Source organism: Natator depressus, chromosome 21 (genome assembly GCF_965152275.1).
Source record: "Natator depressus isolate rNatDep1 chromosome 21, rNatDep2.hap1, whole genome shotgun sequence".
NCBI classification, from domain to species: Eukaryota; Metazoa; Chordata; order Testudines; family Cheloniidae; genus Natator; species Natator depressus.
Window position 1 is genome coordinate 11,283,030 of NC_134254.1, and position 25,701 is coordinate 11,308,730.

At 52.8% G+C, this 25,701-nt stretch overlaps 2 protein-coding genes across 8 annotated transcripts in view; both read left to right on the plus strand.

Moving 5' to 3' along the window:
- PPARD (peroxisome proliferator activated receptor delta) overlaps positions 1-6,685 on the plus strand; it is a 39,601-nt gene extending 32,916 nt beyond the window's left edge. For all 6 annotated transcript variants that reach the window (XM_074936430.1, XM_074936428.1, XM_074936433.1 and 3 more), the window contains exons 4-7: positions 631-769; positions 2,272-2,474; positions 5,487-5,937; positions 6,371-6,685. In XM_074936430.1, coding sequence (XP_074792531.1) covers positions 631-769; positions 2,272-2,474; positions 5,487-5,937; positions 6,371-6,618 — 1,041 coding nt within the window. In that variant the 3' untranslated portion in view covers positions 6,619-6,685. The remainder of the gene's footprint in view (positions 1-630; positions 770-2,271; positions 2,475-5,486; positions 5,938-6,370) is intronic.
- A 22-nt stretch (positions 6,686-6,707) lies between these two features.
- LOC141975784 (uncharacterized) lies at positions 6,708-25,029 on the plus strand. 2 transcript variants are annotated; one of them, XM_074936436.1, is made up of 8 exons: positions 6,708-7,218; positions 19,737-19,856; positions 20,772-21,079; positions 21,372-21,466; positions 22,248-22,456; positions 22,945-23,055; positions 23,255-23,387; positions 24,034-25,029. In XM_074936436.1, exons 1-8 carry the CDS (start codon positions 7,193-7,195, stop codon positions 24,190-24,192), a joined length of 1,161 nt encoding a protein of 386 aa, XP_074792537.1. In that variant the 5' UTR covers positions 6,708-7,192; the 3' UTR covers positions 24,193-25,029. The 2 variants fall into 2 exon arrangements, with proteins under 2 accessions (XP_074792537.1, XP_074792536.1); XM_074936435.1 differs by lacking the exon at positions 6,708-7,218 and adding an exon at positions 17,913-18,063.
- The last annotated feature ends 672 nt before the right edge of the window (positions 25,030-25,701 follow it).

The following is a 25,701-nucleotide window of genomic DNA, read 5'->3' on the forward strand; positions in this document are numbered from 1 at the left end:
TTGAGCAGCAACGTAGCTCTGCTCTTGTCCCCTCATTGCGCTTCACATAGCAAAACTCTGGGACCACTGGGCTCACTTTTAAAGCGGCTCCTTGGCTGATCTCTGCCATAGGCCAGCGGTGGACATGTGTTCTTTTCGCCCTGTGAGCATGCGGCCCTTGCTTGACCGTGGCTATAAAATTCCTTCCCCCACAGCAGATGCCGGAGGGGCTGCGTTAGCCAGCGCCTGGGTGCTGCCAAACATTCCTTAGGGCTAGCAAATGCTGGAGTCGACAGGGAGGGAGTTGGGAAGTTAGAACTTGTTTTGTTCGTCTCTCCCTCCTGGCCACGTGTGGTATTGCAACCACCTGGTTTCTCGACTTGTGTACAAAACATCAAGGCCTTCCCTGGCCCTCTGCAATGCCTTCTGCATCGTCCCACTTGTGATAGAGGCTCTCTTTGTTCCAAGAGGACTGAGTGGAAAGTGATCTCTTCGTTTGGCAGCTTCTCTGCTTGCTGCCGGTACCTCCGAAGCCTGGAGCACCGCAGGCACCCTTTTGCAGGCGTCAGCTGACGCTGCTCTGAGGCACTGTTAGTAATGCTGCTTTCTCTCTCCCGACTCCCTCTGAAACACCCCCCCCCTTCCCCGCAGGGTTTCTTCCGTCGGACGATCCGCATGAAGCTGGAGTACGAGAAGTGTGACCGGAACTGTAAAATCCAGAGGAAGAACCGCAACAAGTGCCAGTATTGTCGCTTCCAGAAATGCCTCTCACTGGGCATGTCGCACAATGGTGAGGGGCGTGGGTGGCGATTGTGCGTGTGGTACACAACGTTCTCCGAAAGGATCGAGGGCACCCAACTGAGACACTGCATAGGGGCCAGGTTTCAAGAGGCCAGGTGCTTAGCAGGTTCTGACAACTGGTGCCACTTTAAAATGTCTCGAGCTGAGCTCTCAACATCACTAGTCCCTTGTGCAAACAGAAATTGTCCTGCCTGGCCAGACCTCATCAGGTCTGCAGTGCGGTGCAGACAGAGGCAGTCTCATTCCTGAATGAAGCCAGGCAGCTACAGTGGTCCCTTCAAGTGACAGAGCAAAAGGGCATCCAGAGAAAAAATAGCAAACAGCATTTTATCTTCCTGTAGCTCCTTTCACCTCCAAAGCTGTGTATGCCCAGTCCAACCTCTTCTGGCGGGGAGCAGCAGCTGGGTGCACAGAGTGCTGGGCGGGGTGGGGAGTAGGGGAAACTTTAGGGGGCGGACACCAGAGCAAATCCTCTGCTCTCTCAAAAAGTTCCCTGGGACTCAAAGGTTTGCCTCAGGGATGCTGAATGTTCTGGGAAGGGGCCTGGGTGGGTGTAAGTGCTTTTCTGCCATATTTCTATTCTGGTCCTGAGAGAGGCTGGAGGCCAGTTCAGGTCTGGGAGCAAATCAGAGCAGCTTCAAGGTTGCCCCAGCCACACCCCTAGCATGCCCACCATATCCGAGGGGGCCAGGAGTGGGGGGCAAAGAGCTGTCTCTGCCCCCTTTACACCACTCAGGGGTTCTCCTGTGCACAGGGACTCTTCACATCTCTGGAGCAGCACAAAGGGAATGGTGCAGAGGCCAGGATGTGGCTCAGAGTTGACTCAGAGCAAAGAGGACCCACGCAGTACGCGACTCACTTTATCCTAAGGGCTGAATTGTCTCTGGATTCAGCCCTGTAGCTCTGGGCGTCTAGCTTGTTCCAAACCCAGTGCTTGGCCTCAACTTTCCCCTTGGTCTCATTCGTCCAGAGCAGCATGGGCTGTGGTCCGAGTGCCAATCCCTTGCAGTATTGACTGAGCCAAGCAACTACCTCTTATTGCTGTCTGTTCCTGGAACGTGTAGCGTGCATAGGAACGGACAGTTTTATCCAAAACACAGTAGTTTAAAGCCCAACAATCCTCTTATTGAACGAAGAGCAGTGCCTGTCCAAGGAGCGGGTCTCTGTCTCTTGAGAGCCCAAATTACCACAGTGGAGAGCTCGCACTGTAGATCTAAACAGAGTCTTCATTGGAACATGAGGTTATAATGACCTCACACTGATGCACTAGGCAGTGTGTAGCCTGGAGGAGCTCTGCACCATGGTGCCTTGGTGATTCTGTCACACCGAAGGCTTTAAACGAGAGATTCCCATGGGAGCCAGGGTCCCGTACGCACAGGGTGCTTACTGTCAGGAGCTGGTGTCATTGATGCCAGTGCAGACGTGTGTGTCCCTAGCCCCTTGCGGTTTCTCCCAGGACTTGTTGATCATGCCCGCTTTGTTACGTAACAGCCATTCGTTTTGGCCGCATGCCAGAAGCAGAGAAGAGGAAGCTGGTAGCGGGCCTGACGGCGAGTGAGATCAGCTGCCAGAACCCGCAGGTGGCTGACCTGAAAGCTTTCTCCAAGCACATCTACGACGCCTACCTGAAAAACTTCAACATGACCAAAAATAAGGCGAGAGGCATCCTCACTGGGAAGACCGGCAGCACCCCGGTGAGTGCTCCTCGCAGGTGGCCAAACCAGAGGGCTAATAACAGCGCTAAAAGCACTGGCCTTTATTTCCAAGGCAGGGCAGGACAGGGCATGTTGCTAGGGAAAGAACAGGCTAAAGACTATTTAAATAAGTTACAAGTATTCAAGTCAGCAGGGTCTGAACGTCACACTGCGGTACTTTGAAGCAATCTCAGAACTATTAGCGATGGTCTTTGAACTCATGAAGGATGGGTGAGGACTGGAGATGGGCAAACATAGTATCTATCATTACAAAGGGGAACAAAGAGGACCCTGGAAACTATAGAGCAGTCAGCCGAACTTTGATACTTGGAACAAATTATGAAACAATCAGTTTGTAAGTACCTAGAGGTTAATAGGGTTCTAAGTAATAGCCAGCAGAGATTTGTCAAGAACAAATCATGCCAAACCAACTCACTTCCTTCTTTGACAGGGTTATTGGCCTAGTAGATGGGGGAAATCTGTAGACATGATATCTTGATTTTTAGTAAGGCTTTTGATGCAGCCCCATGTCACCTTCTCATAAGGAAACAAGAGAAACGTGGTCTAGATCAGTGGCTCTCCACCAGGGGTACGCAGAGGTCTTCCAGAGGGTATGTCAACTCATCTAGATATTTGCCTAGTTTTACAACAGGCTACATGAAAAGCACTAGCAAAGTCAGTACAGACTGAAATTTCATACAGACAATATACTGCTTTATATTATCAGGGTTTCTCAACCTGGGGTTGTGATTTGTTTTATAATTATATGGTTAAAAATGAGAAAGTCAGCAATTTTTCAGTACTAGTGGCTGTGACACTTTTCTGTATTTTTGTCTGATTTTGTAAGCTGGTAGTTTTTAAGTGAGGTGAAACTTGGGGGTCCGCAAGACAAATCAGCCTCCTGAAAGGAGCACAGGAGTCCGGAAAGGTTGAGAGCCACTGGTCTAGATGAAATTACTATCGGGAGTACACACCTGGTTGAAAGACTGTACTCAGAGTAGTTATCAATGGTTTGTTGACAAAGTGGGGTGACTTACTTAGACTGATAAGTTTCAGAGTAGCAGCCGTGTTAGTCTGTATTCGCAAAAAGAACAGGAGGACTTGTGGCACCTTAGAGACTAACCAATTTATTTGAGCATAAGCTTTCATGAGCTACAGCTCACTTCCACAGATGGATACTGTGGAAAATACAGAAGATGTTTTTATACACACAGACCGTGAAAAAATGGGTGTTTATCACTACAAAAGGTTTTCTCTCCGCCCACCCCACTCTCCTGCTGGTAATAGCTTATCTAAAGTGATCACTCTCCTTACAATGTATATGATAATCAAGGTGGGCCATTTCCAGCACAAATCTATTACCAACAGGAGAGTGGGGGTTTTTTTGGGGGGGGGTGGGGGGTAGGGAGAGAGCCTGGATTTGTGCTGGAAATGGCCCACCTTGATTATCATACACATTGTAAGGAGAGTGGTCACTTTACATAAACTATTACCAGCAGGAGAGTGGGGTGGGGGGAGAGAAAACCTTTTGTAGTGATAAACACCCATTTTTTCATGGTCTGTGTGTATAAAAACATCTTCTGTATTTTCCACAGTATGCATCCGATGAAGTGAGCTGTAGCTCACGAAAGCTTATGCTCAGATAAATTGGTTAGTCTCTAAGGTGCCACAAGTACTCCTTTTCTTTAGACTGATAAGTCTTCAGATATATTAAGGGCTGTTATAAAGAGGATGGGGATCAGTTGTTCTCTGTCCACTGAAGGTAGGACAAGCAGTAATCTGCAGCAGTGGAATTTTAGGTGTTATAGTAGGAAAAACTCGCTAACAATAAGGGTAGTTAAGCTCTGGAACAGGCTTGCAGGGGAGGTTGTGGAATCCCCGTCACTGGAGGTTTTTAAGAACAGGTTAACCAGAGGTAAATTAATAGCACTGACTATCAAGTCCATTCACACGAGTGATTTCCAGCACGTCCACTGCTGGCAATTTTCTGACTCCTGGTGCCATGGAGTTAATGATTTGCATATGCCCAAAAGGAGTGTCTTTCTGAAATAGACTGTAACTGTCAGGAATGGTCTAGCTGTACTTGGCCCTGCCTCAGCACAGGGGACTGGACTAGGTGACCTCTCGAGGTCCCTTCCAGTCCCACATTTCTACGATCCTATCAAGTATTTGACATTGTTGATGCATTTCTTCGTTACTTTTTCTTTTTGGGGGCTGGGGTGAGGATAGGGGGTTGTATTGGGGAAATGTCTTTCTAGATAGATTTTTCCCCAGCCTTAGAAGTGCTCTGCCATTCAGAGATGGAGTTATAACCCTGCACCAACACTCTCCACCACCTGTTGTCATGAACTGCAGCAGTTCCATTTGAAACCAGCTGGGGAATTCACCCACTTCTCCTCCTCCTTTCCCTGCTGACTTGATTCATGTACAGCACCATGCTCCCACCATTCAAGGTTCCTGATGCTCTGCAAAGGTTTGCCTGGAGTCGCGGAGATGATCAGCATCTCCAACAGCCAGGGCTAAAAGTAGCTTGGAGGAGTGATAGTTGTCCTCCGCTTCCTGACGTGCTGCAGCCCTCCTCTCGCTGTAGCTGTTGAAAAGGCTTCTGGCTGTGGCAGCCCCGTGCAGCATAAAACACTGACGTGCCGGGTGGAAGCTTGCCACAGCAGTCGACCGACATGCCGTTCCTGTCTCTGATCTGGTGACTGTCTGGTGAGCTTTACTGTGAATGGAGGCCTTGGTGCTTCCAGGCTTCCTATGACTTGCTCATAGCACACAACCTTGGTTGCTCTGCAGTGCTTGCTGCTGGATTTCCAGGGCACAGCTGCAGGCTTCTTGCAGTTGGGAGGCCCGGAGCTGCAGCTGCCATTACATGCAAGGGAAGGCTGGGGACACATGGGGTTTTGAATGATTTTCCACACCAGGGCCAGGGAAAAGCACAATCGCTCTGTACGGCCAGCAGCTCGAGTCCCCATTGCAGAGATCCTGACCGTTTGCTTCTCTTCCATGCAGCCATTTGTGATCCATGACATGGACACCCTGTGGCAGGCAGAAAAGGGGCTGGTCTGGAAGCAGCTTGTCAATGGGATCCCCCCGTACAAGGAGATTGGGGTCCACGTCTTCTACCGCTGCCAGTGCACCACGGTGGAGACAGTGCGGGAGCTCACCGAGTTCGCCAAGAGCATTCCCAGCTTCCTCGGCCTCTACCTGAACGACCAGGTGACTCTGCTGAAGTACGGGGTCCATGAAGCCATCTTCGCCATGCTGGCCTCCATCATGAACAAGGACGGGCTTCTGGTGGCCAACGGGAACGGGTTTGTCACGCGCGAGTTCCTGCGCAGCCTGCGCAAGCCCTTCAGCGAGATCATGGAGCCCAAGTTTGAGTTTGCCGTGAAGTTCAATGCCCTGGAGCTGGACGACAGCGACCTGTCTCTCTTCGTGGCTGCCATTATCCTGTGTGGGGGTGAGTCGGGGCCCATCAACCACGCACCTGTTAAAAAGGCCAGGGATGGGGCTTGGGTTGGGGGGAGTGGGTCTGAGGTCATTCCTGCTGGGAACAGGAGCAGTGCACTACAGAGTGGATTAATGGATTAATAGGGGGAAGAATAACGTACAGCTGAAACTGAAGCCTTCCAGTGACTCCCAAGATCTGTGTTCCCTGGCACCGCTGTGCGGTTGGGCCATAACAAACACAGACGACAGACAGGGAAGGTGGGGGTGGAGCCCCCATCCCCAAAATGCCCAGTGAAGGGAGTTGCCTGAACACAAGGCTAGGGACCACGAACTTCTGATTCACTATATGACCCTAAGCAGCTATCTGTTTCCCTCTGGGTAGCACTCAACAGGGGAGTGGTGTAGGTAGCGCTCTGAATCACGTTAATCCTCTCCCTCTGCAGACCGCCCTGGCCTGATGGACGTGAAGCAGGTGGAGGGGATACAGGACAACATCCTCCAGGCTCTGGAGTTCCACTTGCAGGCCAACCACCCGGATGCTCAGTACCTCTTCCCCAAGCTGCTCCAGAAGATGGCTGACCTGCGGCAGCTGGTGACCGAGCATGCACAGCTGGTGCAGAAGATTAAAAAGACAGAAACGGAGACCTCATTGCACCCGCTCCTGCAGGAAATCTACAAGGACATGTACTGAGGAGCTTTAAAGCCATGGATCCTGAGCAAAACACTTTGTATGGTGACTAAGAAGCCTCCCCTTCCCCCCCCCCCCCCCCCCACGTCTTCCATTTCTTCTACTTGGAACTATTTTCTAGATGAGCTCTGCATATGGTACATAGGCCTACCTGCCACCAGACTTCATGGCTACTGCGTGCTAAGCCCGGGCTTCCGTTAACACACACTTATGAACCTCAAAGGCAAAACATAAGCGAGGCTTCTGTTTCCGCAGCCCAGCTGTCACGCCACTCCCTTCTGCCTTCCAAGCGACCTGCGTGTTTACGTGCATTACAGAGAAGGTGGGATTACGGCACCAGCAGGGTAACAAGGGTATGGTCTGATGTAATGAGACCATTCCATACTTTGATTATCCGGCAGGTCCAGGAGCAGCACTTACATCACGTCTCCGTTGTGCATTGGTTTTGTATTGCACTCGGAAGACTCTTAGGCCAGAGCTGTAAAGCCTAGAACATTGGAACAAAAGGAAGTGTCTCGCATCCATCCATCGAGAGAATCTCCCAGAGAAAGGCCAGACTGTTTGATGAAGGGTACTGATGCTTCATCCGGGGAGAGACCTTTGGTTAGTCCCCTGAATTCACAAGACAGGCATGCCTTCCTCGGGAGATGTGCATTCTCCCCTGCCTTGCAAATCACTCCTGTGGGTTGTAACATGGAATCCTGTACCTGACCCCCTGCTGGGTCTGAGCTGGTCCTTCATAGCCCTAGATTTCAAAGAGGAGGGCTGTTTTTCCTGTCTCTCCTATATTGGCTTAGAAAATGGAGTAGGGGGGATGGCGGCGGTGGGCGTTAACTCTTTAAGAACCAACTTAGTCTTCAGAGCAGATGCTAAAACCGCAGTTGCTCCCAATCTTTGATCCAGGGTGTCCAGAGGAGACTTGAAGTGTCAGAATGACTCAAGTTTCTGCTGATCTAGGAGGATGAAGGGTCGGCTGTGCTGTGAAGGGGACAGTAGTGAGCAAAGCAGGGTGAGGCAAGGGTGTCACAGAAAACAGTAATAGTAATTTCTCTGTCTTGCTGTTTCCTTTCCCACCCCGTTGATCTTTCTACTGTAGCCTGTGGCATAGCCAGAGGAGGCCTCTCAATGCAAGGCCAACAATGGTGCCTTCCCCATCAACACAGACACTGTAATACACTGGTGTCCTCCGATCCCTGGGGTCCCGCCTCTTTCTGCTGTGGCTGGTCACATCTGCGCGGTTGGTGTCAGCAATGGCCGGAGCCATCACTAAGCTACGTTGTAGCATCTCTCCACCGAACTATCCCAGCATGGGTTGCTGGGGTGACCTGGAAGCAAGTGTGACCTGTGACTGACTTATTTCGGGGGCTTAAGTCATCAGACTGAGGCCATCCAAACTGGCCCAGCTGAGGGGCTGCTTTGGTAATTTGCCAAGAGCCCAAGACCCACCACTGCAGATCCCACTATGCAACACTCCAGCTTGGTCAGAGCAGCTGTTGAACGAAGGGTAAGTGGCCTTTGGCCTCCAGGTCATGCGCTCAGATCCAGCCCCAGCCTGTAGTGAGTGGGAAATCCAAAGGCTCTTGAGTGGCCTGTGTGCAATGAGTTGGTGGTTCTCAATCCAGTTCCTAGTGGACAGGTGTCTGCACCACTACCACCCTTGGCACTAATCGGCACTTTCATTGGCAGTCTCAGCAGGGATGCCACAGCGTGAGTGGGCTGTGGAGACAGAGCTCGCCTAGTGGGGCGAAGGGCGTGACCCCTCCCTGCTCAGAACTGGGCATGTTAGAGGAGCACTACGGGGCAAGCTTGCCCAGCTGCCACCTGGGCTGCCCTGGCTCTGTGGACAGGACTTCAGTCTCTGGGGCAGCCTAGACCCTAGCCAGCACTAAATTCACTTTGACTCTAGGTTCAGGTGCTGGTGTCGTGTGTAAAGCTCTCCACTTGCACCAATCTGCTGAGATGGGATGGGTGCGCGCAGGGGCGGATCTAGCTTCGCAGGCGTGACCTTTTGAGGGCATAGGGCGGGTGGGTCGTGAGGAGACCCTTTGCTTGCCAAGTGGTCTGCAGAATGAAACTGCTGGGGAGCCCCGGGCGTAGGGCAAAATGTAGCACCCTGCAGCTGTGCCATTCACTGAGCTCCAGCGGGGCTGGTGGGGGCTGTGAGGCCCGTTTGCTTTCCAAAGTAAAGGGCTGATGGGGAATGGGAAAGGCCTTTGTGAATGCACAGCTTGAAGCATGACTCTGCTCTGCAGATCAGAGTGCCCCCAGCTGATCCCATAGAAGAGGCTAGAGTAGCATGGGGAGCAGTCCTGTAGCAGCCAGGCCCATGCACACAATGTGTGCCCTGTTGGATCTCTTCCGTGTCAGATTTCTAGGAGAGCGGCAGGCACTGACGCTGCAGTGTGAGGGAAACCTGCTGCTGGAGAGTGACGAGCACTGGTCTGAGATGCCTGAACTCCCGGGTCCTAATCCTGGCGCTGCCACTATCTTTCCTGTGGCCTTAGGCAAGTCAAACTGTCCTGCCTCAGTTTCCCCATCTGTAAAATGGGACTAATAGTTTAATCTCCCTTGTTGGGGGGCTGTGAAGGTTAACTAGTTAGTGTTTGTAAAAAGCATTGAAGCTGTAAAGTGTGATATAAATACCAAGTATTATTTATTTTGGGGGCTGGGAAGCAAAAACGCTGCATTTATCATGGTGACAAATGGGGGTTTATGATGGGGTAGAGAGAGAAGCCTGTTCGAAGAGCCCAGGCCAGGCACGAAGCAGCTGGACCCAATCTACTGCCACCTAGCAGTTATCTATTCATTGATGCCATTTTGGCAGCTGCAAGTACCAATTTAGTTTTCAGGCTTCGTGGTCTGACTGAAGGGCTGGGCACCCTAATGAACCTAGAGCGATCTCATATCATGACGTCCTCGCAGCTTGTGGTACTGTCTGCCTCTCCGAAATGGAAGTCCCATGTTCTCTCACTTTGTATCCCCAGCGACTCGGGGCTGAGTCGGGTTTTCTGGCTGGGACCATAGCAGTTGACCCAAGGTCCCGTCTTCATGCAGCACTTACGCTCCGCCTGTGGTTTTTGGAGCCTGGCTAGTCTTAACCTGGGACAGTTGGACCAAAGCCACTGAGATCCAGCTCAGGACCAGTAGAGGGGAGGACGGAAGGAGGAACGCCACCTGCCCAGGAGCGGGGGAGGAGGTTGTGCTGCTGTTTGTAGAGCTCCCATGTGACCGTGGCACTGCGGCTGCCTTACGGTGGTATTAGCACAGCACCGCTGCAGGGCCTAGTCCCATGATCACTCTGAGATGAGCAGGTGGCTGTCTGGGTAGCACAGTGTAAGCAATGCGAGAGCCACTGGCTGGCACAGTTCCTAAGGCTTTGGCGCTGGGAGTTTACCTCGATGCTCTTCTCCAGCTTTCTCTGTGTATTGGGGGCAGAGGGAGGCCTGGACATGCAGTTCTCTTCTGAGAAGTGGCAGGCCATATGGTAGCCTGGAGCTCCATCTTTGTGTCTCTCAGATCCCAGAGCAAATGGGCTCAGCTTGACAAGTGGAAAAAAATTTTCCCTGCAGCCTCAGCCTGAGATCTGAGAGCTGAGCTGGGCTCTCTTCTGCTCCTGCATCCTGCCTGGTAATATAGGTTCTGTAACAAATCTGCTGATGCACAAAGCAGAACAGACTCCAGCTCCCTGCAGGGCTAATGGGGTGTGTGCATCTCTGTCTCTAAGGTAAGCAAAGGGACCTCTAGAGACACGCATGGAGTAGGTCCCTGGAATAAGGCAGTGCTGTTTTTGCGCATGCTTCAGAGAAGACCTGGTGGCTGTGAAAGGACTGGGCAGGGCACATCTGGTGTCCTGAGCAGGCTTGCTAAAGGACCTGGATTACACTCCTTCCCTGCCCCCTTGGGGTAACGGGTTACCCTGGTGCAATAATCTGTTTCCCTTCCATAACTGCTTAGCAATCTCACTGCTTCTGTCCTCCCTAGTAAGCACCCATATCAGAGGTTGGGGCTGGTACAGACCCCGATGTGTCATCTGCACCAAAACTGCAGCCCTATTCCACCCTTATGCTCCTTGTCTTACACACACACACACACTCTCTCTCACTCCTGGGGCGTTACCCCTCCTAGGTATGGTTTATGGCTGCACACACTAGTACTAAGCAATGTACATTTAATGGAAGGAGGGTTGTGTAGTGCAGCAGTTCCCAAACTTAGCTGGTTCCCTTAGCACCACCCGTAAAAATCACTGTGAAGTGAACCAATAGTCCATCAAGCTCCCAATCTGCTGTTTGGAAACTCCTGGTCTAGTGGCTAGTGCAGGAGGAGGCTCTGAGTTGAGACCTTTGTGGCCTGTTCCCAGCTCTTTGCCAGCTTGCTGGGCTCCTTTGGCAAGTCACACCTCCCCTCTTGCCGCAGTTTCACCACCTGTCTCATGAGGCTAGTCCTTTTCCTTCCCTACTTCACAGAGGCGTTGTGAGGCTGGATTGAATTCCCGTTTGTAAAGCACTTTGAAGTCCTCTTGTGAAAGGAGCCAGAGAAGTGTGAATGACGGACTGATGGGTTTGTGATTGGTACCTTTCCAAAGTGTCTGTACTGACCCTGCAGTCCCCTGCTCTGGAGTGCCCCGAGGCTGTGAATGGAGAGGCTGCTGTGACTCCCGGCCAGCCCTCGCCCCCAGAGATGCTGGGCTCTCGTTCTCTTCATCGCTCGAGGAACTTTTGCTCGTTGTCAATGTTGTAACAAGCCTCAAACTGAAATGTATATTTTTGCTAGAAGTACAAACCTCCAAGTGTTTTTAATATAAACGGCGTCACAGACTGACTTACCTTGAAATAAATCTGACCTAAATATTTAAGAAACTTTTAGCGCATTGCCATGCTTTCTTCAGCACTTTGTAGTGTCTCCCAGCCCTGCCTGTGGGCGAAGTTTCAACAGCTCTTTCATTATATGAGTCACTGGGAGTTACCGTTTTTTGGCGGAGCTTTGTGGGGGTCCCTCTTAGAGCCGGATCCTGCCATTTGCAATGCACAGAGAGGTCCTTGCACCCACATCAGTGGGACTCTGCGCAGGGGCAGGAGTCCATCCACGCAAAGCTTGTCGCAGGATTGGGGCCTTGGGTGCCAATCATGTGAACGCTTACTCACTCAAGTAACTTTACTCCCACGGCTAGTCCCATTTATTTCAATAGGACTTTTTGCATGTATAAAATTAGGCAGCTGGCTTGAGTGTGTGTTTCATAGAAGATTAAGGTTGGAAGAGACCTCAGGATATTCTAGTCCAACCCCTGCTCAAAGCAGGACCACCACCTAAATCATCCCAGCCAGGCCTTTGTCAAGCCGGGCCTTAAAAACCTCTAAGGATGGAGATTCCACCACCTCTCTAGGTAACCCATTCCAGTGCTTCACCACCCTCCTAGTGAAATAGTGTTTCCTAATATCCAACCTAGACCTCCCCCACTGCAACTTGAGACCATGGCTCCTTGTTCTGTCATCTGCCACCACTGAGAACAGCTGAGCTCCATCCCCTTTGGACCTGCCCTTCAGGTAGTTAAAGGCTGCAATCAGATCCCCCCTCATTCTTCTATTCTGCAGACTAAATAAGCCCAGTTCCCTCACCCTGTCTTCTGGAAGAGCAGGGATATGATTTATCTTACCATAGCATGTAGGAGTCCAAGTCATGGACCAGGACCCCATTGTGCTAGGAGCTGTACAGAATTACTTCGTAATCAATTTTTTCAAGCCACTGTTGCATTGAAACAGACTCAGCCAGTCCCTTGATAGCTGTGGGGCCATCTGTGCTGGCCAGTTGTGCTAAGGGCAGTGCTTAGGAAAACAGGCCACCTGTCTAGCGGGATACAGAATATGTGCCAAAGAACGGTGTGCAAATAATATCCATCTCCACCCCGGGGAAGTTGAGCAGGAGCAAATCTGCTGTGTTGGTGTAAATTGTGCCGACAGCGGTTTCCTGCGCTACTCTCTCCTTCTTCCAACCGTGCACAAATACAGGGTTGTGATGCTCCATTTTGTGTTGGGTTTTGATGGTTTAGTGACCGGCTATTTTGTGGAATTTTTTTAAAAGCATATTTTTAGAAGAGGCCTGGGAGCATCCCCACACAGGCCACCAACGGCGTTCCCTGCAAGACCTGTGCCAATCTAATACAACCTTAAATCGTCTTGTCGATGTAGCACCTCTGTCTGTTTGGTTCACAGGCTCCTTGAAGAAGAGCGTTCCTGAGCAAAGGGAAAATTCTCTGCTGTGTTTTGTCCCCACAGGCAGAAACCTCACGTGAGCAAAGGTCCATCAGATTTCAAAAATATTTTTTAGGGCAAGAATTCTTTCCATTCTGCACATACGAGAGGCCCTTAGATTCTCTCTGCTGGAGTCCCAAACACTCCCCTTACCACAGACCCAGTCCTCCTCACTGAAGCGAATAGCAAAACTCCTGTTGACGTCAGGGCCGGGTCAGGCCCCCACAGCATCTAAACTAGTGGTTCTCAAACTTTTTTTACTGGTGACCCCTTTCACATAGCAAGCCTTTGAGTGCGACCCCCCCTTATAAATTAAAACACTTTTATATATTTAGCACAATTATAAATGTTGGAGGCAAAGCAGGGATGGGGTGGAGGCTGACAGCTCACGACCCCCCCATGTAAAAACCTCCCAACCCCTTGAGGGGTCCCGACCCCCAGTTTGAGAACCCCGATCTAAACCCACCAGGTATTTTGTCACACTTTCTCATGAGTGCTCTAAGAGCCTGAGCCAGTGCTGAGTGCTCCAGTCTCCCATGGAGGTAATGGGAACGGAGGGTACACAGTAGCCTGCAGAACTGGGCCCTTAACCATGCAGCGGGAAGAGCACCTGAGGAAATGCCCATTCAAACAAAGCATGCTAAGTACCAGAGCTGCTGTAATAAACAAACAAGAGCGGCTGTGTGTGTCTCTTCTGAATGGAATGGGAGCTGCTCTGCTGTGTTACATGCCCCTACGCTGCTCCTGTCAGAGATTCTTTGTTACAGCAGTTACTGGAGGCCTCTCCTTTGGAGCAAGAAGATCTGCATTCGGTGTGCATCTCTGATCCGTATGTACAGTGATGGCTAGGAAGGCCAAGGGCACCATGGGCTTGTTACTGTGCTACGTAAGCTTCTTAGTTTAAGAGCATTGGGAAAAACCCTCCAACTTTCCACGTTTGCTCTTCCACTCAGCCCAACCAGACCCATTGCTAATTGTGAGCTGTGCCAGTGACCTGCTCCTTACGCTACCTCCGGCACGAGGTTTTTAGCCAAAGGTGGGGAGTGGGAGTAGGCAACCCCATAAATATTCAGCCAGGGCCCAATCCTGACCCTGTCAAATAATTCCTCGCTCTGGGCTCAGCTCTGCCCCGTGGAAGTTTTGCTGTTGACTAAACTAGGAACAGGGGCAGGTTTGTTTTTGGAGCAGATCATCTGATTTCACCAAATAGTTTTGTCCTTGAAACCAAGGAGGGAGAGGAATTTGTGCCACAGGCTTGAGCACGACCTATGCAGATATCTGCCTGAGTCTGCAAAGAGCCTGAAACAATAGCTCTGTGTGAACTGCCCCATTCATTCCAGCGGGTGCTAATGCCAGTGTCAAGGAGGAGTCTGAAGGGGAAAGTTGTTTCACTGCCCATCGGGGCATGTGGGAAAGGCGAGGAAGTGACATACTTTGCTCTTAAAAATACAGGGAAGCCTCTAGGGGCTAAAGGGGGCATAATTGGCTTCATTTTCCTGAAGTTGAAGTTTATGTACACCAGTAACAAACCCATGGTGCCCTTGGCCTAAATGAAAGTCAGGGCTTGTCTACAGTGTGAGTTATTGCAGGGTAAGCCAAGGGCTGAAGCTACAGACCACCAGTTTGCCATCCAGTAATGTCCCGCGTGCTCACCGCTGCAGCTTGTGAAAGTCCAGCACGTGCCAATCCATGCAGCAAGGTACGGTGCAGCGAGGTGGTGTGCTGTAAATTCACACTAAGCTTGCTGCCCAGTGACTCACCGGGAAGAGGAGCCCTCAGCTTTGGAAAGTTTGGGAAGTGCTAACTGAAGGGATCTGTCTGTCTCCCTTCCACAGTGTCCGAGGGGCATGGGAGCTCTGTGGCTGTGGTAGTGGGGTACATGAGCTGCTGCCAAGAGTCTTGTTCCAGCACCACCCCATCTGCAAAAAAAAAAAAAAAAAAAAAAAGCCCAGGGCTGTATTTTATTTTGGTAAAGGTAACTTTCAATCATTAGGTAGCACTTTGCATTTGCAAAAACCTATATGAATGCCAACTAATTAATCCTCACGACAACCCTGTGCGCTGGGGAACTTCTTAGATCCGTTATAGAGGGTGGGGAAATCGAGGTAAAAGAGGTGAAGTGACTTGCCCAAAGTCACCCAGTGAGAGTCAGTGGCGGGGGAGTTGCACCTCTAGGCTCATTTCACTAGCGCATGCTGCCTCACTGAAGTTTTAGAAACCTGCACAACACTGTCAAAAGACAAGCCTTGGGAGCTTACATGCATAACTTTGCTAGGCACTAAAAATCATGGACTGAATAGAGACACTGGATTTATGGCCTATTGTAACAATCTGTAATCCACTAAAAAACACACATCACTCTTTTCTTTTCTTCTTCCATTCCCCCCACCCCCCATGACTGGAGAGGTGTTAACACGCCGCTCCACCTTCAACCACTCCTTGAAAGGTGCTAACTACTTATGTTAATCTATTTCTCCCAGAGCTGAAGAAGAGCTCAGTGTAAGTTTGAAAGCTTGTCTCTCTCCCCAGCAGAAGTTGGTCCAACTAAAGGTATTCCCTTGTCTCCCTAAAGTTTTAGAACTCAGGCCCAGATCCTCAAAGTTATTTCTATTAATTTTAAAGGGCATTCGGTGCCTTAGTCCCTTTCAGGATCTAGGGCGCTGTGAATGGTCTATGTATGGCCCCACTGGAGGTTGAGTGCCAGTTAACTTGAGTTAAAGCGAGTGTGTTTATATGTGCTAGTCTGGATGCTCCACACAGCTTTCTGTTCTGGAAGGCTAAGCAAATGAATACAGTACCGGGCCTTGGCAAAAAAATAACACTTAGCATTTAGCTAGTGTGCAGTACATTCAAAGTGCTTACGATGATTAGGGCCCTGATTTTGCAAACGCTTCCGGGGCATGCTGCCGTGTAAGCAGATGACTAGTACCATCAAAGTCAGTGGAGGGAACTTTTAGGCACCTAACTCCCCTAGGCCCTTTGGCACTACTTTCGTGCTAAGGTTAAGCAAATGCCTAAAGCCTAGTTCCTCAAGGTATTGAAGGGCCTAACACCCATTGAAATCAATGGGCATTAGGCACCTAACTGCCTTTGAGGATCTGGGCCTAAGGGTTTGCAGGACTGGGGCCTGACTAATTATCAGCATAGCAAACACACAGAAATAAAAGTGCATGGGTCCAACCAGGCTGCAGCTGCAGGGATGCATGTACTATGTGCCCATCTTTGTTATAATACACACAGACGTGCATGTGATATGCTGCAAGAAGCTGAGGGCATTTCTGAGCATGCACGGACTATAATGTAAGGTGGTGTGTAATGTTTAGCTTTGTGCCATACCTGGACTACTCCCTTCACAGACTAGTAGCCTCCCCTCTTCCCCCCGCCCTCAAGGCACAGGGTTTTATACCTCCATAAATAAATGGGGACAAACAGCAAGTCTGATCTGAAAGGGTTTGGGGAGGTAGAACTAATAGGCAGCAACCTGCTATAATGGTCAGGACAGCTGGGGCCCAAGGGCAGCTGCTAACAGATTACAGAGCGTAGCAGAGAAAAGGACAGAGCCGAAGCCATTATCCCATTTCCTTGCATTTACTGTGCTTTGTGCACAGAACAGGTGTGAAGCAGGAAGTGGCAGGGGCTCCCTGGAGCCCCTTCCTTTGTGCTGTTGAAAATTCCAGGGCATCACATCAGTGAAACTGAAACTCAGGCTCTGTCTACATGTGAAAAAGCCACGCTGACTGATGCAAGTTACACCGACCTAAGCGCTGGTGTGGACAGCACTGTGTTGGCGGGAGAGCTTCTGGGGCTGGAGTAGTTAAGCCAACGAGCGAGCTCTTTCCCGACTTCGAGTGGTGCAGCTGCAGCTCCTTCGCTGTAAACTCTCTGGTGTAGCCGTAGTCCGTTTCAGCTTATTTAAATCCAACCTGCCTCTCTCCCAGCCCAATAGACACCCTCACAGAGGCCCTGTCCAGATTAGGCAGCAAAGAATTGCAACAAACCATTGCAAGACACTCGGAGTAGGCACCACCTCACTCCCACCCAGCCCTGGGGTTTCATTATTGTATTGAGGCCCCAGAGTGCTAGGTGCTGTACATACCGGGAGTTCCTGCCCCAAAGAGCTTACTGCCTAAACAGAGAAAGGAAATGTTATCCCCATTGATCGATAAGGAACAGAGGCACTGAGAGATTAAGATTCAGCTCCTCAAATATATTTAGGTTCCTATTGATGGATTTCACTGGAAGTTAGGAACCTCAATGCCTTCGAGGAGCTGGGCCCAAGTGATTTGCCCTCAGTCAGAGTAAGGTATCTGTGGGAGAAGCAGGAATGGAACTCAGAGCTCCTGACTCCCAGCCCCGTGCTTTCGCCACAAGACCATCCTGTGACGGTGCCTCAGGAGCAGCAGCCCCATGGGAGCTCAGCAGAAGATTCTGCCTTTGTTCCATTCTGTCCAGCTTTTTGGCTGGATGCTGTTCTTGGACCGGGCCGCGCTCCTCGCTCTGTTTATGTCTATTTCACACACGCGCCCCCCTGGGAAATCAAGCCTTTTTTCAGTCCTTCTTTGTTTCCCTTTAATGCCGATGTCACGAGGGCCAAACATCCGTGGCCCTGGTCTCGGTCTCGGTTGCAGTTTGAGGTGTCAATAGACTCCTTTGGTTTTTGCAAAGTTCTGTTTTTACAGGGACATGTTGGATGGGGGGGTGAGGGTGGGGGGAAGACCATCCTGCTCTCTGCAAGCATTGGTTGCACCAGCTGGCTGCAAGATGAGGCGGTCTTTCCCTCTGGTCTGGCTCTGGCTGCACTGGTGTGAACCTAAACCAAATTCCAACTTCTCCCAGCGCAGCAACGAAGGGGTTAAGCCCTGTTCGCTCGCCCATTGGCTCCCTCCTGTCCTGCCCCAGCCCCCAGCCCCTGTGCACCTACCGCAGGTAGCCGATCAGTGGAGGGGTAGGTGGGTGGGGACCATTCCCTACTCCTGCAAACTGACAAACGAATGGGCAGCTGGGTGTGTCCTCACCTCTCTGTCTTGCCAATGGGCTCGGCCTTGGGGAAGGCTGGTTTAAACCCCTCCCCGCCCCGAAAGAGGTCTTGGGGGTGGGGAGAGGCACTTTGGCTCTGTGCTTGGGCGAGGATGGAGCCTGGCTCGCTGGTCGCCGCTGGAGGGGTTCAGCCCAGCAGGGGCCCCTGCGCCAGGGCCCTGTGCAGGTAGGGGGGGGCTGGCAGATCAGCTCGGGGGCAGAGAGCGGGTCCCGAGCTGGGGCTCCGGGTTCTGGCACTGCCCCTGCAGCCCCACCCAGACAAAAGCCCAGGTGTGGAGGGAGGGCTGCAAACGGCTCTCCCCGATCCCTTTTTCCTGCGCTATGGGGCGGGAGTCCGCAGCAGGTAACGCCTCGTGGGGGAGATGCCTGTGGGCAGAGCCACCATTGTCTGGCTGGGGCAGGCTCTTTGCGGCGCGGGGGGGGGGCTCTCGGTTTGCCTGGAGTGGCAAAGGCCAGGCCAGGACCTTGGATCTTGCCAACTGAGTCTGCCCAGACAGCAAAACCTCCAGAAACGGCTGCCTCTGCTTTCTCTCCCCCTTGGGTTTCCCCCCGACCCCGGTTCTGACTTCCCTTCTTGTGCTAATTTCAGGCAAAACCGAGCTCTTGTTGCATCAGACTCTCTGGATGGTTTGGTGTTTAACAGCCAAACTGCTTGGCCTGCTTCTCTTAAACTTCAGGCGTCCCTTCCCCCCCCACCTGAGAGGGGCTCCTGCCTGGGGGAGGCCTGAGGGGCTGCTGACTTTGAAATGATCAGCGCTCCCTGTTAAGCATTTGGGGAAGTTGTATCAGGTGCATTCCCAGCTCTCCTGTTGTTGGAGCCAGCATGTGTGAGACTGGGACTCTCCCTGGTAAAATATTCCTGCGGGTTTTCCCTCCTGCCTCACCCAGCCTGGCCATGCTTCTGCTCCCTGAATCAGATCTGCTAGGCCGGGTGCAGTGGCCTTTCTCCCGCGCCCCTGCCCCCGGCTCTTTCTCTGGGGGCTCGCTGACTCCCTAGCAATCTTCCTCTACCCAGGTTCTGTTGGCAGTGGGGTGGACTCTCTCTGTGTGTGCTGAGATGGGCTGGAGGCTGGGGGACGCCCCTGCTAGCTCTCCCTGCTTGCTGTCAGCCATCGCATGTAACTGCCCACCCAGATCAGCCAGGCTGCTGTACGCCAGCTCTTTCCCCAGGCTGTGCGATGTGCACTGTGCCCTACCTATAGGACGTGTCCAGCCCCTGGGTTTCCAGCGCTCCTGAGCTGAGCTGCAGCCTGAGCCTTCTGCATCTCACTAGTGGCTGCTGTCTCTGCTCTCTCACCTCCACTGGCCCCTCATCCATGGGCTTCTCCTCAGTGCACCCCGGACTGCGCAGCAGGCCCTGAGGCTGGGGGTTTCATGGGAGCCCAGGGGAGTTAAGTGCTCAAATCCTGAATTTCAGTGGGAATTGGGTGCCCAGTCCCTGTCAGCTCCCTTACAAATCCCAGTCCCGTGTTCAAGCTTTGTGGATGTGCACAGAGCGCAAGGGAGCTGCTCTGCTCCCCCCTGGCATGAGAGCCTGGCATTTGATGCCCATCACTAGGGTATCTGGGCATCTCACAAGGCCTACAGAGTGAATCCTGCTGTCAGTGCAGCCCCCGCTGAGCATCCTTTACCCCCTAGTAGGAAACACTCTCTAGTTTCTGCAGCCTCCCCAGGCAGGGGAAGGCACTGAACTCCTCTGGGAAGTAAGGAAGTGTCAGGGTGAGCTTGATGGACGAGTGGGAGCTGTATCCCTTGAGGTCCGAAGGAAGCTGATGTGGAGCTGGAGAGACTGGAGGGGCGGCAGCCTGTGAGTCCACATGGGTTCTGTTCTCTCTGCAGGAACTTTGCCCGTGGAGCCTGCAGATGGGGTCAGAATTGCCGTTTTTCCCATGACCGGAAGTCAGCCCAGATCTGCAGGTATTTCCAGAATGGGTTCTGCGGCTACGGAGATCGTTGCAGGTAAGGACGTTGCCTGGGATGTTGCAGATCTGGGCTAGAGACCAAGGTGATGGGGCCCCTTAGAAATACCCTAGACCAGGGGCAGTCACTTATTTTTTTTTTTTTTTTTGTCAAGGGCCGGATTAAAACGGCTGGCAGGCTGTAGTTTGCCCACCCCGGGTCAAGAGCAATGGGGTGGGAGGGAAGGGGCAGACTCTCTAGAGCCTAGTCTAAAATGGAAACCGTAATTCTCCAGCCGGGTGGAGATTTGGTTAGGTAGGCTGGAGAAAAACACCTGAGACCTGTTTCCCCAGTGGAGCCGCGTGGGTGGAGGAATACAGGGTCCACTCCTGCTGGTGTAGACATAGACACAGTCGCAGCCAAGCGGTGCAAGACGGCGGTAGCAACCCAGAGCTTGGGAGAGACTGTAGCTTGAAAGCCCTCGGCTGAGGCACGCGGCTGTGCCGGTATCGGTTTTACGTCGGGCAGGGACATGGAAGTGTGTGTTTTCCCCCCGGGTGCTGTAGCTAGGCTGATAAACCCCCTGGAAGCGTGCTAATGTGGTTCAGGGAGGCGGTGTGCCTCTGCTGGCCAAAACCCCCCTCCTGTTGGCCTATGTGGCGTCTACACTAGGGCTGTGCCAGCAGAGGCTGCGTAGGGTAGAGGTGGCCGGAGACTTCCACAGCAGCGGAGGGGCTTTAGACGCCGCTGCCATGAACTTGAATGGAAGAGGTGTCTAAATCCTTTAGACTTGCTCTGGAAAGCTCCGTCGTCATGGCGACCGCTGAGGAGATGAGCTGTTCCCTGGTGTGTCTCTGGCCTCGCGGTGGCGTCAGATTCTGCGCGGAACGGGGCGACCCAGTGACCCAACCCATAGGACTGTTTCTTCCCCCCACCGGGCCTCCCTGTGTAGCCTGTAACCTTTGACTCCTCCAGCTACCAGCACATCCAAGACCCTCCAGCCCCTGCGTGGAGCAGATGCGGCTCGCAACCTGCCTTATCGCTGAGCCGCCGGGGCTCGGAGCCAGCCGTCCGGCCAGAGGCAGCAGCTGGGAGCCGGGGAGGAGCCAGGCGGGGCTCGGAGCCCTCCGTCCCCAGCGTGACGCAGCTGAACTTCAGGCAGCTGACCACCGAGTTTGAGGAGGAGGAAGAGGAAGGTCAAGAGACGGCCCCCGTCCCCACGTATCCCCCAAATGGGGCCGTCAGCAGAGCGTTTGTCCCCAGGCAGGCCCGGCGTCGATCAGGTGAGGGCGGCTGGCACGTTAACGGTGTCGGGAGGGAGGCTGGGTGGGCGTGCCCTAGGGGGCTCTAGCATGGATGGGGTGTGCTTCTGTCCAGCGTACCCTATGTTTCTTCCCGCTGACGAGACCACCTGCCTGGAGAAGGTTGCAGCTGCTGATGGGTCCCATTAGGGAGGTGCTGTATGGAGCTGGGATCCAGCCAGTAGGGATCTGCCTGTGCTTTTGTGGGCTGGCTTTTGAAGGCCCTCTGTCCTGTGTGAATGCATCTCCTCTGAACTCTTGTGTTGCTGGTCAGGTTCCCGACCATGGGATCTGGGATTGCAGAGAACTTCCCTGGCACCAGAGGCCGCATCTAACAAGGCGATTGTCCCGGCACCTCGAACCCTAGAGGTGGGTGAGACTCTCTGGGTGGGAGGGTGGGGGAGAAGATGATATTGCCACTCGGACATTCTCAATGGGATGCTCTTACGATGTCTATTGTGCTTACCTGGCCCTTGTCACCATGGTATCTGAGCACCTCTCCATCCTTAATGCATTTATCCTCCTGACCGCTGTCAGGCCAGGCAGTGCTATTGTCCCCATTTCACAGATGGAGAACTGAGGCACCGAGAAGCTAAGTGGCTTGCCCCAAGGTCACCCAGGGAGACTGTGGCAGAGCAGGGAATTGATCCCAGATGTCTCGAATAGGCTAATGCCCTAGGACCATCCTTCCTCTGAGTCCTCCCCCAGACACTTGCAGTATATGGCTGAAAGCAATTGTTTCTGTAGGGGGAAGCTGGTGCGATCCTCCCACTCCCCTGTCTATGGGCCCGTTTGTTGCCTGGCAGGGGTCTGCGGAAAGCCGGCTCTTCCCATGCCCAGAGCTGAGGCGCTGGCCCTCTCCAAAGCAGGGTGGCTATTCAGAGGAGCCTGGCCTGGGGAAGATGAGGCAGCCCACCTCTGTGGAAGGGGGGAGAGAGAGCTCAGGGGTTCGAGCATTGGCCTGCTAAACCCAGGGTTGTGAGTTCAATCCTTGAGGGGACTATTTAGGGAACTGGGGATTGGTCCTGCTTCAAGCAGGGGGTTGGACTAGATGACCTCCTGAGATCCCTTCCAACCCTGATAGTCTATGATCCTATGAAGGAAGGGGACTCTGTCTCCGAGTGCTAGCTGGCTGTATTGCTCTGTGCAGGCAGCTGGTGGGCTGGGAGCAGCTGCTGCTTCGGTGGGGGAGCTGCGGAGCGAGGATGTGGTGTGCGGCATCTGTATGGACAAGGTCTACGAGAAGGCCTTGCCCGAGGAGCGCGTGTTCGGCATCCTCCCCAACTGCAGCCACGCTTACTGCGTCGGCTGCATCCGCAAGTGGCGCAAGAGCAGGGAGTTCCAGAACGCGGTGATCAAGTACGTACGGGGATCTGGAGTCCTGTTCCTGGCTGTCCCACATGGGTCCCACGTGCTAACCTGGGGCTGGAGGCTTGGTCCCTTTTCCCTTGTTACGAAGAGCCGCAATCTGATGGGTGGCTTGGGCTTGGCAGCCGCACTGATTGCGGGGCGGGAGAGGAGCTTTTAGGGCAGGCCATGGAGTGAGCAACCACAGTGACAACCCTCCAGCCCCCGTCTTCCTTAAAGCTGAAGCTGGTGGAAGTCCTGTTGTCTTGGCCCATCCCTGTTGTGGGAAATCTATTCTAATGGCGTCTAGGGCACAGCACAGACCAGTGCAATGGGTCTAGAAGGAGGTAGCAGTGTTAGCTGCCGAGGGGCTGGCCTGGAGTCGCTGATTCCTGGAGCCGGCGCTGTGCCGGCCTGGTGGAGCCCCCTTCTCTGCCCCACCCTCTCATTCACGCTTGTTGGCTGCAAATGGCCCATGCACACTGTATCTCTGCCCATAGGGCCTGCCCCGAGTGCCGGGTCACGTCCAGCTACTTCATCCCCCACAAATACTGGGTCTCCAACATGGACGAAAAGGAGAAGCTGATAGAAACCTTCAAGGCGCGGACTGGGTAGGTGGCTGGCTCCTCTGCTTGCTGGGATGGGGTTTGCATGTTGGGCTTTGCTGTTCAAAGTGTTCCCTTACAGAGATGGCTCTTGCTAGAAGGGTGAAAGGCTGGTTCTCTGGGTCTAGTGTTGGCAGGTACCTGCCGGAAGAACTAACCCCTGAATTTCCATCTGAGTTTAACACAACTCTTCTAACTCTCCCAGGAAAATAAGATGCAAGTTCTTTGCCCGTGGCCGTGGCCGCTGTCCCTTTAAATCGGAGTGCATCTACCTTCATGAGCTCCCGGCCAGGGTGTGGCCCTCTCGACAGAGACCTCCATGCAGGACAGGCCCGGTGGTAAGCAAAAGCAGCTTGAATCTCTCCTAAGTTGTGATCCCCGTTGACAGCTGTTGGCACTAGCCAGCATGGGGTGGGGAGACTGCATCCCGCCAGTCTGGCAAATGTGTTTTAGTTAAAAAATAAACCGATAGTGGCTACCAAGGTTTTACTCTGGGGTCCTAATTCAGCAAGATACTTAAGCATGTGCCCAACTTCCAGCACCCGATCACGTCCCCTGACGTCCGTGATACTCCGTACTCGGCTGGATCAGGGCCTAGAAGAAAAGTGACCATCTGCAGGTCCAGCCACTTAGCGCTTGGAGGCCAGTCCTGCCTGCCGCAAAGCAACTGCTGCATGTCCCCTGAGGAAGCTGCAGCCTCCTTACCGGGGGGATGGGCTGGTGAGGAGGTCTTGACTGTTGCTCCTAAGTCTTGCCCGGCTGGTCCTCCCTCAACATCCCGATGTCCGTCTCCTGCTAGTGGCTGTCGGGACACCCTAGTTCCCCAGGGCAGATCTGTGGGAGATAAAACTTCCACCCAAGTCGTGGCTGGTGAACAGGATATACCACACCTTGCAGGGGGTGGGGCCGGTTCCATCTTCCCCAGCTGGGCTCTGTGGGCTCCTGCCCGTGTGGGATAAGCACGTTGTTGGTGTCCTGTTGCAGGCCTTCAATCCCTCTCCCTCCGAGAGCTCCGAGGAGGAGGAGGAGGATGATGTGTGCTTGTTCCAGTGGGCTCTCACCGTTGCACTGCTGCAGGGGGACGTCGACGATCCGGACTACTACCGTGAGATTTTCCTCTTGGATTCCAGTGACTCGGACTAGAAATGCCACTGGATGCTGGGCCGGGCCTGTCTCGATGGAGTCGGGGTCACTCCATGGCTTGTGAACCTATATCTTTGGGGGATGGGGAAAGACAATTGACTTCTTTTTTAATCTGTCTAGTTGTGTGTCTGGCAGGACTCCTAGTGATCCGAAAGCACTCTGTGCAAGCTGGGGGAGCGCAGTGCCGGCAGTGGGAAGCGCTCCCGTTCCACGGGGCGGTGGGATGCGGTTACCACTGCCAAGCTGCTCTTCCATCCATCCATCCTGGGGCTGATGGGACTGACAGCTGACACGTCGCACGTCACGTTTCCACTTCCCTCCCGAAACGGCACATCTCCCTCTCCACGCGGGTCCCTCCCCACCATGGCTTCCCAGCCTGGGATCTGGTGGCGTCCCCAGTCCTATGGCCTCCCAGCTGCCTTGCTCTAGGAGTAGGCTGTACGCCAGGTTTCGTGGTGGTCCCGCAGTCTCGGGGTTGTGGTCGGAGGCAGAGCGTGCTTGCTGCTGAGGCCACGTTGGCGTGAAGGAGAGTCGTTGAGCAGTGCTATTGGCCACAGCAGCAGGCAGTGTCTGCGTCTTGGCAGGTTGATCTAGTATTGATTGCAGTGCTGCCAGGCATCCATAGCAGGCTTAAAAGGGGGAGCAGTCTGGGATTAGTGGGTGGGGGTGTTTGGCTTTTTTTTTTTTTTTTTATTGACCCAGGCATCTGTCTCAGAGGTTTCATAATGTAAGCAGGGAGACCCAGCTCCACGTGAGCCGGAAGGGTCACTGCCTGGTCGTCAAGCTGCCTGTGCACATACTTAGCAAACCTTTTAACTCTTTCAGAAGAGATCTGGAGACCATGAAATAAAAATCAGCTTTAAAAACTAATTTGCCAAGTCTCTTCTTCCCGAGGGGTATTTCACGAACCAGCAATGCTGGCTCTTGTTCCCTCCTTCGTCTGCCTGCGACGGGAAAGCAGGCCGTTGCTAGCACCAGGGGCAAGGAATGGGCTAGGGTAAGTGGCCCTTGTCTATCCTGGAGCCCAGCACTTGGGCCCAGTGGCAGGGCTGCTGTCCAAGAGGGATGTAAGGAGGGAGAGGGGGGAGTCATCCCTTCTGCTTTACCCTCCTTCCAACGTAATGCACATTGGAAAACATAATCCCAGTGATACACGTAAAACGATGGGGTCTAAATTAGCTGTTAACACTCACGAAAGATCTTGGAGGCGTTGTGTATAGTTCTCCACTCCATTCCAAAGAATGTTGGGAATCGTTAGGAAAGGGATAGTGTGTGTGTGTGTGTCAAAAATAAAAAAAAAAAAAAAATCCATGGTACGCTCACATCTTGAACATGTTGTACAGATGTGGTTGCCCCATCTCAAAGAAGATATAGGGGAAAAGGTTCAGAGAAGGGCAACAAAAATGATTAGGGGTGTGGAACAGTTTCCCTCTAAGGAGAGATTAATAAAAGGGGGATTTCTCAGCTTGCAAAAGAGATGACTAAGGGAGGATATGATGATCTATACAA

What these genes read in the sequence shown, in the direction of transcription:
- LOC141975784 (XM_074936435.1), top strand. Translation starts at nt 17,990, where the DNA reads ATGGAGCCTGGCTCGCTGGTCGCCGCTGGAGGGGTTCAGCCCAGCAGG. An exon ending in TGCGCCAGGGCCCTGTGCAG is followed by an intron (nt 18,064 to 19,736) that starts GTAGGGGGGGGC and finishes TTCTCTCTGCAG; the next exon opens with GAACTTTGCCCGTGGAGCCT. An exon ending in TTCCAGAACGCGGTGATCAA is followed by an intron (nt 22,457 to 22,944) that starts GTACGTACGGGG and finishes CTCTGCCCATAG; the next exon opens with GGCCTGCCCCGAGTGCCGGG.